At 47.7% G+C, this 14,107-nt stretch overlaps 1 protein-coding gene across 1 annotated transcript in view; it reads right to left on the bottom strand.

Annotated features, from left to right (window-relative positions):
- DGKQ (diacylglycerol kinase theta) overlaps positions 1-11,876 on the bottom strand; it is a 154,067-nt gene extending 142,191 nt beyond the window's left edge. The window contains exon 1 of the mRNA XM_054178888.1: positions 11,642-11,876. Within this exon, the coding sequence (XP_054034863.1) occupies positions 11,642-11,846 (205 nt within the window). The 5' untranslated portion in view covers positions 11,847-11,876. The remainder of the gene's footprint in view (positions 1-11,641) is intronic.
- Between the last annotated feature and the right edge of the window lie 2,231 nt (positions 11,877-14,107).

Genomic DNA, 14,107 nt, shown 5'->3' with positions numbered 1-14,107 from the left:
CTTAGAAAGGTCTATATGCTCTAATACATCCTGTTCTTCTCTCCCTCAGGAGCTGAGTCAAATTAAATACATGAATGTAAATCAGTCACCTGTTCTCAGTAGGTGTTGCAAAAGCAGTTTCCCCAAAGGGGTTTTCCTGAGCCAGCTCAGTAGACCTAATGAGCACCAAGTAGGCCAGAAAGAAGACAGTTCAAGCTGATGAAATGCAACTGTAGGAACAACTCTAGAAGAAACTAGTGACAAAACCAGAACAAAGGTAACCCATCCAGGGACAGCCTCATTCAAAGATAATTCAAAGCTACCACCCGAGAAAAGAGCTCCAAAAAAAATCAGCAAAGGAGCCAGGTTTCTAGGCTGAGAAAAGAGCTCCAAAAGTCAGGAAGGGAACCAGGTTTCTAGGGAATACTAAGCAGAAAAGCCACATTATAGGCAAGTTATAAACAGCACATCATCAGAGAGAAGAATACAGACAAGCAACAATGACCCTGCCCAGACAGAATGCACTGGAAACAATGCAGCAAAATTCCTTATCCCTGGAGGTGGAATTCAGAACAAGGCAGGAGGGGTGGGAGGGTGTGGATCAACAAGGACATTCATTACAAATTGTCAAGAGGAGAAGAGAAAAAGATCAGCTCTTGCACTGCCATCCTCCACAGTACCATAAGCAGAAGACCTCACCGTCTACCCTTGGGTAGATCAGCATCTACCCTTGGGCAGCAGATAACACGTCCCTTGTCATACAGCAATTGTCAACACACAGAGATTGCTTCATGGGTTACTTCACATGGTAACCCCCAAGATATCGTCTAACATTATTAGGAGAACACTGAAATGAAAGCAACATCACCAATAAAAAATGTTGCTGATGACCACAAGCTGAAGGAGGACAGAGCAGTCCTGCAGAGCAAGATGTGCTACGTCCCATTTTAACATGAACTTCCACATCTGTGAAGAAAGAACACACACCATCTCTAGAGAAAGGGGAGGTGTTCCCAAAGGAAAGCTGTTTTTTGGTGTTGCTAAAAAGAAACTGAAGCAGGAGGAAACACACAGTTCATGCAAGCAAACCCCACAGCAAACAGGCAACTGCTTCTCCACCCATGTGAAGTACTGAGGTCACTTCTCTTCTAAACACTACCCAGGCTCTACAGAAAGTGCTGTTAAACGGCTCAGGGCAGTGCCTAGAACATGTTTAATGGGGAAAGACTTGGAGGTCACCCTCCTCTGTTTATCAGAAAGAAACAACTAGTCAGGCATTTATCTCCCACACAACTGCACGGAAGGATAAAGAGGCTCTTTAGACCCTTAGCACAGCACTGCAAGAATGGGAAACTTACCAGAGGAAGACTGAAAAATTTTATGTGAGATGAAAAGAATCAGAAGGGTATTTAGCCTAGAAGAGGCTGAGAAAACATCTGAACATGTTAAGTCTAAGCAGCATTAGATGAAGGATCATCCAGAAACCTGCAAAGTGCCAGCCCCAGCCACTCCACACCCTGACGGATTAATGAGCACCTTCTTTATTGATTTTGTCATTGATCATCAAGGCAGTAACACAGATGAGATATGAAGGTGCTGTGAAAAGCCTGGTATTGGATTACTGGCTTTAGTACTTTCTGTGGTAAGTTATTTACTGCCTAATTGAGTTTCTGGACTGAAACCCAGGATAATGCTATCAGCACAAAATACACCTTCCAGCTACAAAAGCTGTGTACATCCTTGTAAAGCTCCCTGTCCTTTCCTTTGCACCATGATGGTGACCATGATATTTTCTCCAAAGCACTGTCAGAGGGAGGTGTGGAGGGGGTGGAAAAAAAAGCCTAAATTATCTTCAGTGCAAAACCTATTATCCTCCAAATCCAGTAAGTTGCATCTTTCAGTGCGTCAGTCAAGGCTCTCAACATTTTTCTCAGTGTATGTTTTGGCTTCACAAAAATGAGATAAGTTTCCATGTCAGGGTTTATTTTGAGGAGTGGTTTTTGTCCCCTTTTTTTTGTCTTCTTTCCTCTTTTGGGGGGTGTTGTGTTTTTTTGACAGTCTTCGCTCCCAAGATGGTTTCAGAGCCACAGGGTTCAATCTAAGTTTGAAAGGCAGCAGCCACATCCACTCAACAACATCTCAACCACAAGCTCGCATTGCATCTCAACACTAAACACCTTATTGCTGCCCTGACCCTGAGAAGGAACCCACTGCAGAATAAAGTGAGCAAGACTCAAAAACTCAAACTGATTGTGAGAGAGATGTAAAATTCTGCTGCGGTTTCACCTTCTCACAGATTTTATTTTTAGTTCAAAATGCACCAGAAAGCAAGCCAAGCTTGTCACAAAAAGGAAGAATTTGTTTTCCTTCTGAACTGCAAGCATTAAGACTTCCTGAGGAGTCTCACACATTGTTCACTTCATCCAAAGTTGAATTAAACCAGCAGCGTGAAGGACGTTCCACTTGCTTGTCCCAACAAAGAGCTAACTAGACAGGGTTCGAGTTCAAGGGGATTGCTCCTTGTCCCTGTATTCCCTGCCACCATCTCCATATCCCTACAGAGACAATCAGCCAGGCAGCCAGGAGGGCCAATGGCATCCTGGCCTGTATCAGGAACAGTGTGGCCAGCAGGAGCAGGGAGGTCATTCTGCCCCTGTACACTGCACTGGTTAGGCTGCACCTCGAGCCCTGTGTCCAGTTCTGGGCCCCTCAGTTTAGGAAGGAGGTTGACTTGCTGGAACGAGTCCAGAGAAGAGCAACAAAGTTAGTGAGGGGTTTGGAACACAGCCCTGTGAGGAGAGGCTGAGGGAGCTGGGGTTGCATAGCCTGGAGAAGAGAAGACTCAGGGGTGACCTTATTGCTCTCTACAACTACCTGAAGGGAGGTTGTAGACAGGCAGAGGTTGGTCTCTTCTCCAGGCAACCAGCACCAGAACAAGAGGACACAGTCTCAAGCTGCGCCAGGGGAGGTTCAGGCTGGAGGTTAGGAGGAAATTCTACACAGAGAGAGTGATTGCCCACTGGAATGTGCTGCCCGTGGAGGTGGTGGAGTCACCATCACTGGAGGTGTTTAGGAGGAGACTTGATAGGGTGCTTGGTTGCATGGTTTAGTTGGTTGGGTGGTGTTGGATGATAGGTTGGGAATGATGATCTTGAAGGTCTCTTCCAACCTGGTCTATTCTATTCTATTCTATTCTATTCTATTCTATTCTATTCTATTCTAATCTCTCTGTTGGTCTAACTTCCAGCTTGAAATTGTAACACCTTCCCTGTCTCACACCACTGACTTAGGTCAGTCTTTATGGAGTAGACTCCACGTGAAAGATGTCCAGACCATGCATCTGCAGACCACTGCAGAGATGCTGTCTGAACATCTCTAGGTTCTCCAACACCAACCAGGCACAAGATGGCTCACCCTCATCTGGGACATGCCTGTAGGATCAACAGCAGCTTGATGGCTGTCTTGCTAAATCAGAGATTATGGCACAAATGTAACTACAATTCACCATTTACATTTTATCCTGGAAAAGCTGCAGTGTTGTCAGTCAACACCTAAACAAGACCAGGAGACATGAGGATATCTGCATCATGGAATAAGTTTGGATGTTCTGGTTGGGATGCAAAGAAGAGCAAACAAACAAAACCCCTCCAAAAACACAAGAACAGAAAACAAGGTTCCCTTTTCCAGCAATTATTTGAATTAGTGCCTTTCACATCAAGGCAAGGACCCCTATCTGCTCAGATGACATTTCCCTAGTGCAAATAGGCACAAAACATACAAAAAATCCTCTCTGAGTAGCTTCCAATATATGTTGTGATGAAAGAGAGAGAGAGAGGGGAAAACTAAAAATGGCTAAAGAATTCTGTCCAATTTGGTAACCAACTTCCTTGTTACTTAAACCCCTTACATTCCACCTTTGGGGCAGGAATTGATCTGCTGGAGAGTAAAGAGGCTTGGCAGAGGGACCTCAACAGGCTGCACAGATGGGCAGAGTCCAAGGGCATGAGACTGAACATATCCAAGTGCCAGGTTCTGCACATTGGCCACAGCAACCCCATGCAGAGCTACAGGCTGGGGTCAGAGTGGCTGGAGAGCAGTCAGGCTGACAGGGACCTGGGGGTACTGGTCGATGGTAGGCTGAACATGAGCCTGCAGTGTGCCCAGGTGGCCAAGAGGGCCAATGGCATCCTTGCCTGTATCAGGAACAGTGTGGCCAGCAGGAGCAGGGAGGTCATTCTGCCCCTGGACTCAGCACTGGTTAGGCCACACCTTGAGTCCTTTGTCCAGGTCTGGGCTCCTCTGTTTAGGAAAGATGTTGACTTGCTGGAAGGTGTCCAGAGAAGGGCAACAAAGTTGGGGAGGGGTCTGGAGCACAGCCCTATGAGGAGAGGGTGAGAGAGCTGTGGTTGCTTAGCCTGGAGAAGAGGAGGTTCAGGGGAGACCTTCTTGCCCTCTACAACTCCCTGAAGGGAGGTTGTAGACAGGTGGGGGTTGGTCTCTTCTCCCAGGCAACCAGCACCAGAACGAGAGGACACAGTCTCAAGCTGTGCCAGGGGAGGTTTAGGATGGATGTTAGGAAGAAGTTCTTCCCAGAGAGATTGGCCACTGGAATGTGGTGGCCCAGGGAGGTGGTGGAGTCACCATCACTGGAGGTGTTCAGGAGGAGACTTGACAGGGTGCTTGGTTGCATGGTTTAGTTGATTAGATGGTGTTGGATGATAGGTTGGATGCGATGATCTTGAAGGTCTCTTCCAACCTGGTTTATTCTATTCTAAAATTAAAAAGATTTACAGCAAATGTCTGTAGCCCCAGAAAGGTACAGATTCACAATTATTTCTACCTTGTTCTTAAAGTAGTCTTTTACAGAGAAAGAAAAGGCACTGTGAAAACCAATGGATTTATTGGTGCTTAAAACAAATCCCAAACTCCAAATTAAAATATTTGCCAGCTTTTGTGTGTGTGTGTGTGAAATTTGTTCCTCTGTGCACAACCAATGGAAAAAAAACAAACAAATAATCAACTTTATTTCTTGTAAGGACTTCTATATATTTAATATTTCTTCATTTTTAAGATGCAATAAACCCAGTTACTTATGCTGCCTCTTCCTTGCCAAGTCTGAAAAGCAAAAACACTCAAACCCGAAATGACTGGGCTTTGGAAAGCAGGAGCAATATAAGGGAGTAATTGTTCATGTTACAATCCAAACATCACTTATTCTTTCACACACACACACACACTTATCACAGGAACTGACAGCTACAAAAAGCAAAGTGGCAAGAAAAATAAAGAGTCATTTACAAAGGGTTTACGTAAAACAAATTTCCAAGGAGAAAGAAGAAGGGGGAAAAAAGGAGAGAGAGAGAGAGAGAGAAGAAAGTAAGTAAAAATAAACCACAGCTGCAAGCCTGGCTGATTGAAATTTCACAGAAGATTAATACAGTGACATCTTTGGACCCAACTGGACACCTAATCCGCATGGGAAGACCACTGCCTCCCCTGTAAAATTTCACTTGTGAAAATACCGTGCTAATCTATCAAGAGAGCTGGCAAACCTCCTGTCCAGTACAAAGTTCTGGCAACAGGGGTACTGGCCCTAAACTGGAAAGTTTGAAATTATAGAACAGCTTAGGTTGGAAGGGACCTGCAAGATCATCTACTCCAACCTCCCCAACATGGGCAGGGACACCTCTTAACTAGACTCAGCTGATCAAGGCCTTATCCGACCTGGCCTTCAACATCCCCAGGGAAAAGGCATCCACAACCTTCCTGGGCAGCCTATTCCAGAGTCTCACCACCCTTGTCCTGCAGAACTTCTTCCTAAGATCCAGTCTAAATCTGCTCTCCCTCAGCTTCAAACCATTCCTCCTTGTCCTATTGCCAGACACCTTTAGGAAAGGTCCCTCTGCAGCCTTCCAGTAGGATCCCTTCAGGTATTGAATGCAGCTTTAATATTCCTCCAGAGTCTTTTTTTCCCTCCAAGTTGAACAACCCCAGCTCCCTCAGCATGACCTCATAGCAGAACTGCTCCAGCCCTTGGATCATCTTTGTGACCTCCTCTGAACTCACTCCAACAGCTCTGTGTGCTTATGCTGGGGACACCAGAATTAGGCACAATATTCAAGGTGGGGTCTCACCAAAGCAAAGGGGCAGAATCCTGTCTCTTGCCCTGCTGGTCACAATCCTCTTGACGCAGCCCAGCACACAGCTGCCTTCTGGGCTGCATCACAGTATCACCAAGGTTGGAAGAGACCTCAAGATCATCAAGTCCAACCTGTCGCCACCGACCTCATAACTAGACCATGGCACCAAGTGCCACATCCAATCCCCTCTTGAACACCTCCAGGGATGATAACTCCACCACCTCCCTGGGCAGCACATTCCAATGATGAATAACTCTCTCAGTGAAGAACTTTCTCTTCACCTTGAGCCTAAACTTCCCCTGGCACAGCTTGAGACTGTGTCCTCTTGTTCTGGTGCTGGTTGCTAGAGAGAAGAGACCAACCCCTTCCTGGCTACAACCACCTTTCAGGTAGTTGTAGAGAGCAATGAGCTCTCCCCTGAGCCTCCTCTTTTCCAGGCTAAACAATCCCAGCTCCCTCAGCCTCTCCTCACAGGGCTGTGCTCAAGGCCTTTCCCCAGCCTTGTTGCCCTTCTCTGGACACACTCAAGTGTCTCAATGTCCTTCTTAAACTGAGGGGCCCAGAACTGGACACAGGACTCAAGGTGTGGTCTAACCAATGCAGAGTACAGGGCACAATGACTTCCCTGCTCCTGCTGGCCACACTATTCCTAGTGCAGGCCAGGTTGCCATTGGCCTTCTTGGCCACCTGGGCACACTTCTGGCTCATGTTTAGGTGGCTGTCAATCAGCACCCCCAGGTCCCTCTCTGTTTGGCAGCTCAGTGAGCACACTGCCAGTTCATGTTGATCTTCTTATCAGTCAACACCCCCAAGACTTTTTCTTCAGAGCTACTCTCAACCCACTCTGCACCCAGCCTGGGTTTGTGCCTGGGATTGGCCCAAGCTACACGCAGGATCTTGCACTTTGACTTGTTGAACCTCACTTCTATCTTGCACTGAGAGTACCAGAGCATCTCTCTTATGTGTTTTTCAGAGTTCACAGAAAGATAAAGGGAAAGACCAACTATCTTGGCATGTCCTGCCAGAAATGCATTAAAAACTCGTCACATTTTCTTGTGTTTTTGCAACACAGCCTCACAGGCTACACGAGCATGTGGCAAGCCTGCTGAGTAGCTGATAAGACTGATAAATGCCACAGACCTAATCATTCACGTACAGAAGATGCCATTTTCCAAAGGGTCAAAGGCATGATCACAAGCAAAACTCAAATCCAGGTCATTTAAGCCACAAAACTACTCCAAACAATGACAGGCAGGAGTTGGCCTGGTTTAGTTTGGGGTTGTTTGGGGTTTTTTTTTGGCCTTTCTTTAACTTAACTTCAGCAGGCTCAGGTCCCTTCAAAGTTTGGAAACTTTCCCTTTTGATCAAGACCAGCTTCAGGGAAACACCAACACAAACAGCATCAGGAGACTCAGCATCTCCAACCCACATACGTGGAACAGAAACTACTGCAAATTCACCTAGGAAAAAAAGCTTTGTTTTGAGGCTGGTAGGTGGTTTATCAAAAGGGAGCCCAAACAAAGACCTCACCAGCTCACCCACAAATTACAGCTGCAATCCTGCTCTCTCTGGGGTGAAAACAAAGGAGCTGGAGATTAGCTCCAAAGTTTTTCCAGTTTGTTGCAAACATCCTAAATGCTTGGAGACTTTATTTATTTATTATTTTTAAATCAGCTTGGCTGTCCTAGAGGGCCTTCTAAAGAACAATGATCAGACTGCATTAGTTAAAGCAAGTGAATCATGGAGGTAATTACTAAAGGGAATTTACTTCAAACACCATTCAAGAAGTCATATTAGCATTTATTAAGTAACTCAGAAGGAACAAGCTGCCAAGCCAAGCTATTCAATGAGGGTACAAGGGTATAGACATGGCTGTCAAAAGCAGCCACCAGGTAGAGATTTGTTGGTTCACAGCAAGCTCTTGGGAAAGACAAACATGATGCTATCTGAAGACAGGTAACTGAACAGAAGCTCAGGAAGCTGGGATTGTTTAGCCTGGAGAAGAGGAGGCTCAGGGGAGACCTTCTTGCTCTCTACAACTACCTGAAGGGGGGTTGTAGCCAGGTGGAGGTTGGTCTCTTCTCCCAGGAAACTAGCACCAGAACAAGAGGACACAGTCTCAAGCTGCACCAGGGAAGGTTTAGACTGGATGTTAGGAGGAAGTTCTTCATAGAAAGAGAGATTGGCCACTGGAATGTGCTGCCCGGGGAGGTGGTGAAGTCACCATCACTGGGGGTGTTTAGGAGACTGGATGGGGTGCTTGGTGCCATGGTTTAGTTGATTAGAAAGTGTTGGATGATAGGTTGGACTCGATGATCTCAAAGGTCTCTTCCAACCTGGTTAATTCTATTCTACTCTGAAAAAACCCAAAAAAACCCAAAACCCCAACAACAACAAAATTCAGTTCTTTGAATCATAGAATCGTTTAGGTTGGAAAAGAACCTTAAAGATCATCGAGCCCAACTGCAAGACCTGCTCTCCAGCTCCTTTACCAGTTTCATTGCCTCACTCAGTGTAGACATAGCTCATCCATAAAAGAGACACACTGATGTGCTGGATGACATTTCATCCCCACTCACTCACTCTGAGCAGGAAATGTTAGAGCTAACAAAGACCAAGAGCATTTTTCTCTCTCCTTACCCCTCTCACAGATGACTGTGGTGGATGTTTCAGATGTATGTTTAGATCAGGTATCTTAACAGTGCAGTCTGGAAATGCCTCATTAGCACAGAGTCATTAGACAGTGGTGCTAACAATCCTTGTTGTATGCCAATAGAAGTAAAAAGTGGAGACATCCTGAAGAAAAGCCCTTCACACTTTCTCTACCTGTTGACACATCAAAGCCCCTCAGGACTTTAGGTATGAAAACTGGCATCCAAATGCCCACTTTTGTGTCTCTAAATAACCCCCTTTTTTCAAAGCATTGATGTAAAAGAAAGACTATAAAAGACTAGCTCTCTGCATTTTTACAGCTCAAGGAGAGTTTGGGATGTTTTGCTGTTGGGCTAGGCAGGGACTTTCTGTGTGCAGGCAGAACAATAGGTCTCTCAGCAAAGTTTGAAGCAAACAGAAAACCACTCCTGCCAGACTTTTTTTAGCACCATGAAAGGAGCGTGACCTTCCAGCCAACTTAATCCTGCACCCTCTTCACCCACAACGATGACAAATGCCCAGGAGCTACTTCAAGCACTGCAGGGTACTTGCTCTACACCCACACCCTTGTTTGGTATCACCTGAACAATGAGGTTCTTGTACAACCCAGCTTCTCCAGACACGGCTGTGGAGATGGAACCCAAGCTGTTGGGGCCGCATACACTCAAGAAGACATTAGGTGTTGGTTTGGGTTTTTTGTTGTGTTTGTTGTTTTGTTGGGGTTTTTTAAGTGGGACATAAAATCATAGAATAGCTTAGGCTGGAAGGGACCTTAGAGATCATCTACTCCAACCTCCCTGACATGGGCAGGGTTATCTCTCAACTAGACTCAACTGCCCACGGCCTCATCCAACCTGGCCTTGAACACCCCCAGGGAGCAGGCATCCACAACCTCCCCAGGCAGACTATTCCAGTCTCACTGCCCTCACACTGAAGAACTTCTTCCTAGAGATCCAGCCTAAACCTATACTCCCTCAGCTTAATGCCATTCCCCCTTGTCCATGGAGAGCCCCTCTTTTCCCTGCACCACCACCTGGGTTCACTGCATCAGAACAAGCCCTAATTTTGTCACCTTCAAGGAACCTCCAACTGCTGTAGAGGCCGGCAAGGAGACTTCCTGTATTCCTTCTCACCTCCCTGGCATCAGCCCAGGTGAGAAGGTTCAAACTTACACAGCTTGTAGCTTCTCCATGCCACCATGCTACCTTCAGCAGGTAAGGGCTCCTCTGGGATGGGTCTGCTGTGAGGCACCAACCACCAGCCTCAGTACCTTGCCAGGGAGGTCAGTAGCCTGCAGCAGATCCATCCTAGGATGGACAGGGGCAGTGATGGACAATGGCAAAGACCTATGAACCACACAGGAGTGGGCAATGCCTTGAACTTCAACGTTTTACCATCATGAATGTGGGCAGTGCCTCGACTCCAACGTTTTACCATCCAAAAAACCTCATTATTGGGACCAGGGTTTTTATCGTTGCCATTATTATTGCCTTTATCACAAACTGTTATTAGAACTTATTATTAGCATCATGGTTAGGGTTGTTAATATTGCTAGAAATTAGCAGAATTTCATTGCTATTCATGTTACAACTCTTGGTATCCCTTCTGTTAATTACTGTTAAAATGTGTTACTAATAGTGGCGTGTTTCGTAGTATCTCTGCTTTTAGACTTTTCATTTTTAGCATTTATTACTATTATTATACAAAATGTTAGAAGTATTGCTGCTTTTAGGCTGTTCATTTTAGCTTTTTTCTTTTAATTGTTAAATTTCCAGCTGCATTGCTGCTTCCAGGCTTTATTTTTAGCCTTTATCAGTAGTATTATTGCATTTTCAACACTATTCTTGCTTTTATTTTTAGCATTTATTACTATTATTGCAATTTCTAGCATTATTCTTTCTTTTCTTTTTAGCATTTATTACTATTATTGTAATTTCTAGCATTATTGTTGCTTTTACTTTAAGCATTTATTACTACTATTGTAATTTCTAGCATTATTGTTGCTTTTACTTTAAGCATTTATTACTACTATTGTAATTTCTAGCATTATTGTTGCTTTTAGACTTTTTCCCTTTAGCATTAATTACCATCTTAGCAGTATTGGACTTCCAGACCTTTTCTTTTTCGCATCTACAGTTACCTTTCTTCTTGTTTTATTGTTGCTTTGAGACATTTTAGCATATATTATTACCAGAAATTTCAGACTTTTTAGCAACTGTGATTCCTTTTTTTTTTTTGGTATTCCTATTGCTTTTAGACATTCTAGCATTTATTATTACCAGAAATTTTAGCAGCATTGTTGCTTCCAGACTTTTTAGCAACTATGATGACTTACTCTTTTCTTTCTTTTCTTTTTTTCTTCCTCTGGTATTAATATTGCTTTTAAGACAGTTTAGCATTTATCATTATCAGAATTTTTAGTAGCATCGATGCTTCCAGGCTTTATTTTTAGCATTTATGATCACTATCCATTTTTTTTTCGAAGTATTGTTGCCACTAAGACTTCAATTTCGGACTTCACTGCAATTGCTAGAACGTTCATGATTCCTATGGTCAGGCTTTTAAGCAGAATGCAATACTTCAGTGTTCGAATTTTCATTATTATTAGAAAGTTTTACCATGAGTAGACGGGTTTGGGTTTGGTGGGTTTTTTTAATGAATTATTCCTATTACTGGAACTTCGCTTCGCAGTATTTTCAGCTATTTTTCTGCTCCTCCACAGCCCGCCCCCATCTCGCCCAGGACACGGCGGTCGTTCCCAGCAGGTCCCGCACGACCCACACCCGCCCCGGCCAGCGCGGCTCCCCGGCCCGGCCCCGCTCCCGCGGCCCAGCTACCCCCGACCCGGCTGCCCTCCTGCACCCCCTTACCCTCGCACTGGTAGCCGGCCAGTCCCCAGATGAAGTCGGTGCAGTAGTGGCAGAAGGTGGGCTTGGTGAGGGTCACCCTGCGGAAGCCGTGGCCCGGCGGGCTGCTCCCTCCTCCCGCCGCCGCCGCCGCGGCGCGTCCCCGTCCGCCCAGCAGCGGGCTGGAGGCCGGGCTGCCGCCGCGCAGCGAGCGCGTCCCGTCCGCCATGCCCGCTCCTCGCGGCGCGGCACCGGCCGCCGCTCGCCTTCGCTTCCGCCCCGAGGCGGCGGCGGGCGGCAGGAGGCGGGAGGCGGGCGGGGGCGGCGCCCCGGCAAGGGCCTCGCCGGGCGGTGCCGCGCTGCCGCCTGCCGGCCGAGGCCGCCCTGAGGGGACGCGGAGCAGCCCCGGCGCCTGAGGTGGGGCTGGCGGCCCGTCTTCGGGGGCCCACGGCTGAGCCGGCCCTTCTCAGGCGTTCCTGGAGAGGCGACCTGGCTCCTGCCGGACCCCGAAGGACGCGGGGGGCGCGTCGGTGCAGGTGAGCGCTGGAGGAGCCGGTGGAAAGGTGCTGCCCTTCCTGGCGTCCTGAGAAGGACGACGAAGCCCTGAAGGGGCTGGAGCGCAACTCTTGCGAGGAGCAGCTGAGGGAACTGCGAGAAACGGAGGCAGAGTGGAGACCTTTCCACTCCCCGCAGCTCCTGAAGGGGGAGCGCCAGGAGGGGGTCGGGCTCTTCTCCCAGGTAGCGCAGAATCACAGGATGGCCATGGCTGGAAACGACCTTTGAGATCATCCGGTCCATCTTCCGTCATCTAACTCTGCCAGGGCAGGTAGATACATCCAGGGATGGCGATTCCACCATACAACTGCTTTAGAGGAAACAGCCTCAGGCTGAGTGGTTAAGGATAGAACGGATCCCGTTTGAAGGGACGCCCCAAGGTCACCCAGGCCAACCCCCCTGCAATCAGCAGGGGCAACCTCCATGATATCAGGTTGCCCAGAGCCCTGTCCAGCCTCACCTTGAGTATCATAGAGTCATAGACTCAATAAGGTTGGAAAAGACCTCAAAGATCATCAAGTCCAACCTGTCACCCAACACCTCATGACTACTAAACCATGGCACCAAGTGCCACATCCAATCCCCTCTTGAACACCTTCAGGGATGGTGACTCCACCACCTCCCTGGGCAGCACATTCCAATGGTAAATTACTCTTTCTGGGAAGAACTTTCTCCTCACCTCCAGCCTAAACTTCCCCTGGCACAGCTTGAGACTCTGTCCTCTTGTTCTGGTGCTGGGTGCCTGGGAGAAGAGACCAACCCCCACCTGGCTACAACCTCCCTTCAGGTAGTTTCAGAGAGCAAGAAGGTCTCCCCTGAGCCTCCTCTTCTCCAGGCTAAGCAACCCCAGCTCCCTCAGCCTCTCCTCACAGGGCTGTGCTCAAGGCCTCTCCCCAGCCTTGTTGCCCTTCTCTGGACACATTCAAGTGTCTCAATGTCCTTCTTAAACTGAGGGGCCCAGAACTGGACACAGGACTCAAGGTGTGGTCTAACCAATGCAGAGTTGTAATGGGTTGGGGCAGGTCCCCTCCCCACCACAGGCAGAAATAACGACTCAGACAAACGGATTGCAAAAGTGATGAAAGTTTAAATAGAAAGCAGTGAATGTTACAGAAAACCCAAAGCGCAGTGACAAAGGAAGATCCCATCCCCACCTGAGGGTACATGCAAAACCCCCAGGGCTCCTTCTTCCCCCTCCCTCTGCTGGGCTAGTCTCAGCTGGCCAGGCCTGAGACTGCCCATCCCCCTGTGGCCTTGGGCCCAGTCAGGCCCATGGCCGGGAGATCTCTCCCCCAGTTACCAAGTCTCGGAGAGGGAAGGAAAGAGGAAGTGCCAGACCCCGCACTGGATCTTATAGTGGTGCAAAGAATTATGGTAGGGAATACACAATTTCCTCTGTCCATCCCTCTGGGCTGGACTTCTGGACACAGGAAGTGAATGCACCAGGGGGGCACCCAGCTCAAACTACAACAAGAGTACAGGGCACAATGACTTCCCTGCTCCTGCTGGCCACACTGTTCCTAATGCAGGCCAGGATGCCATTGGCCTTCTTGGCCACCTGGGCACACTGCTGACTCATGTTCAGCCTACTATCAACCAGTACCCCCAGGTCCCTTTCTGCCTGGCAGCTCTCCAGCCACTCTGACCCCAGCCTGTAGCTCTGCATGGGGTTGTTGTGGCCAAAGTGCAGCACCTGGCCCTTGGACTTGTTGAATGCCATCCTGTTGGACTCTGCCCATCTGTCCAGCCTGTCAAGGTCCCTCTGCAGAGCCCTTCTACCCTCTAATAGATCAACTCCTGCCCCCAGCTTGCTGTCATCTGCAAATCTACTGATGATGGACTCAATCCCCTCATCCAGATTATCAATAAAGACATTAAAGAACAGGATGGGGCCCAGCACTGATCCCTGGGGCCACCATAGTGCCTGGCTGCCAG

This window comes from Dryobates pubescens, chromosome Z (assembly GCF_014839835.1).
Source record: "Dryobates pubescens isolate bDryPub1 chromosome Z, bDryPub1.pri, whole genome shotgun sequence".
NCBI lineage: Eukaryota > Metazoa > Chordata > Aves > Piciformes > Picidae > Dryobates > Dryobates pubescens.
This window is presented reverse-complemented; position numbering and strand designations above follow the sequence as displayed.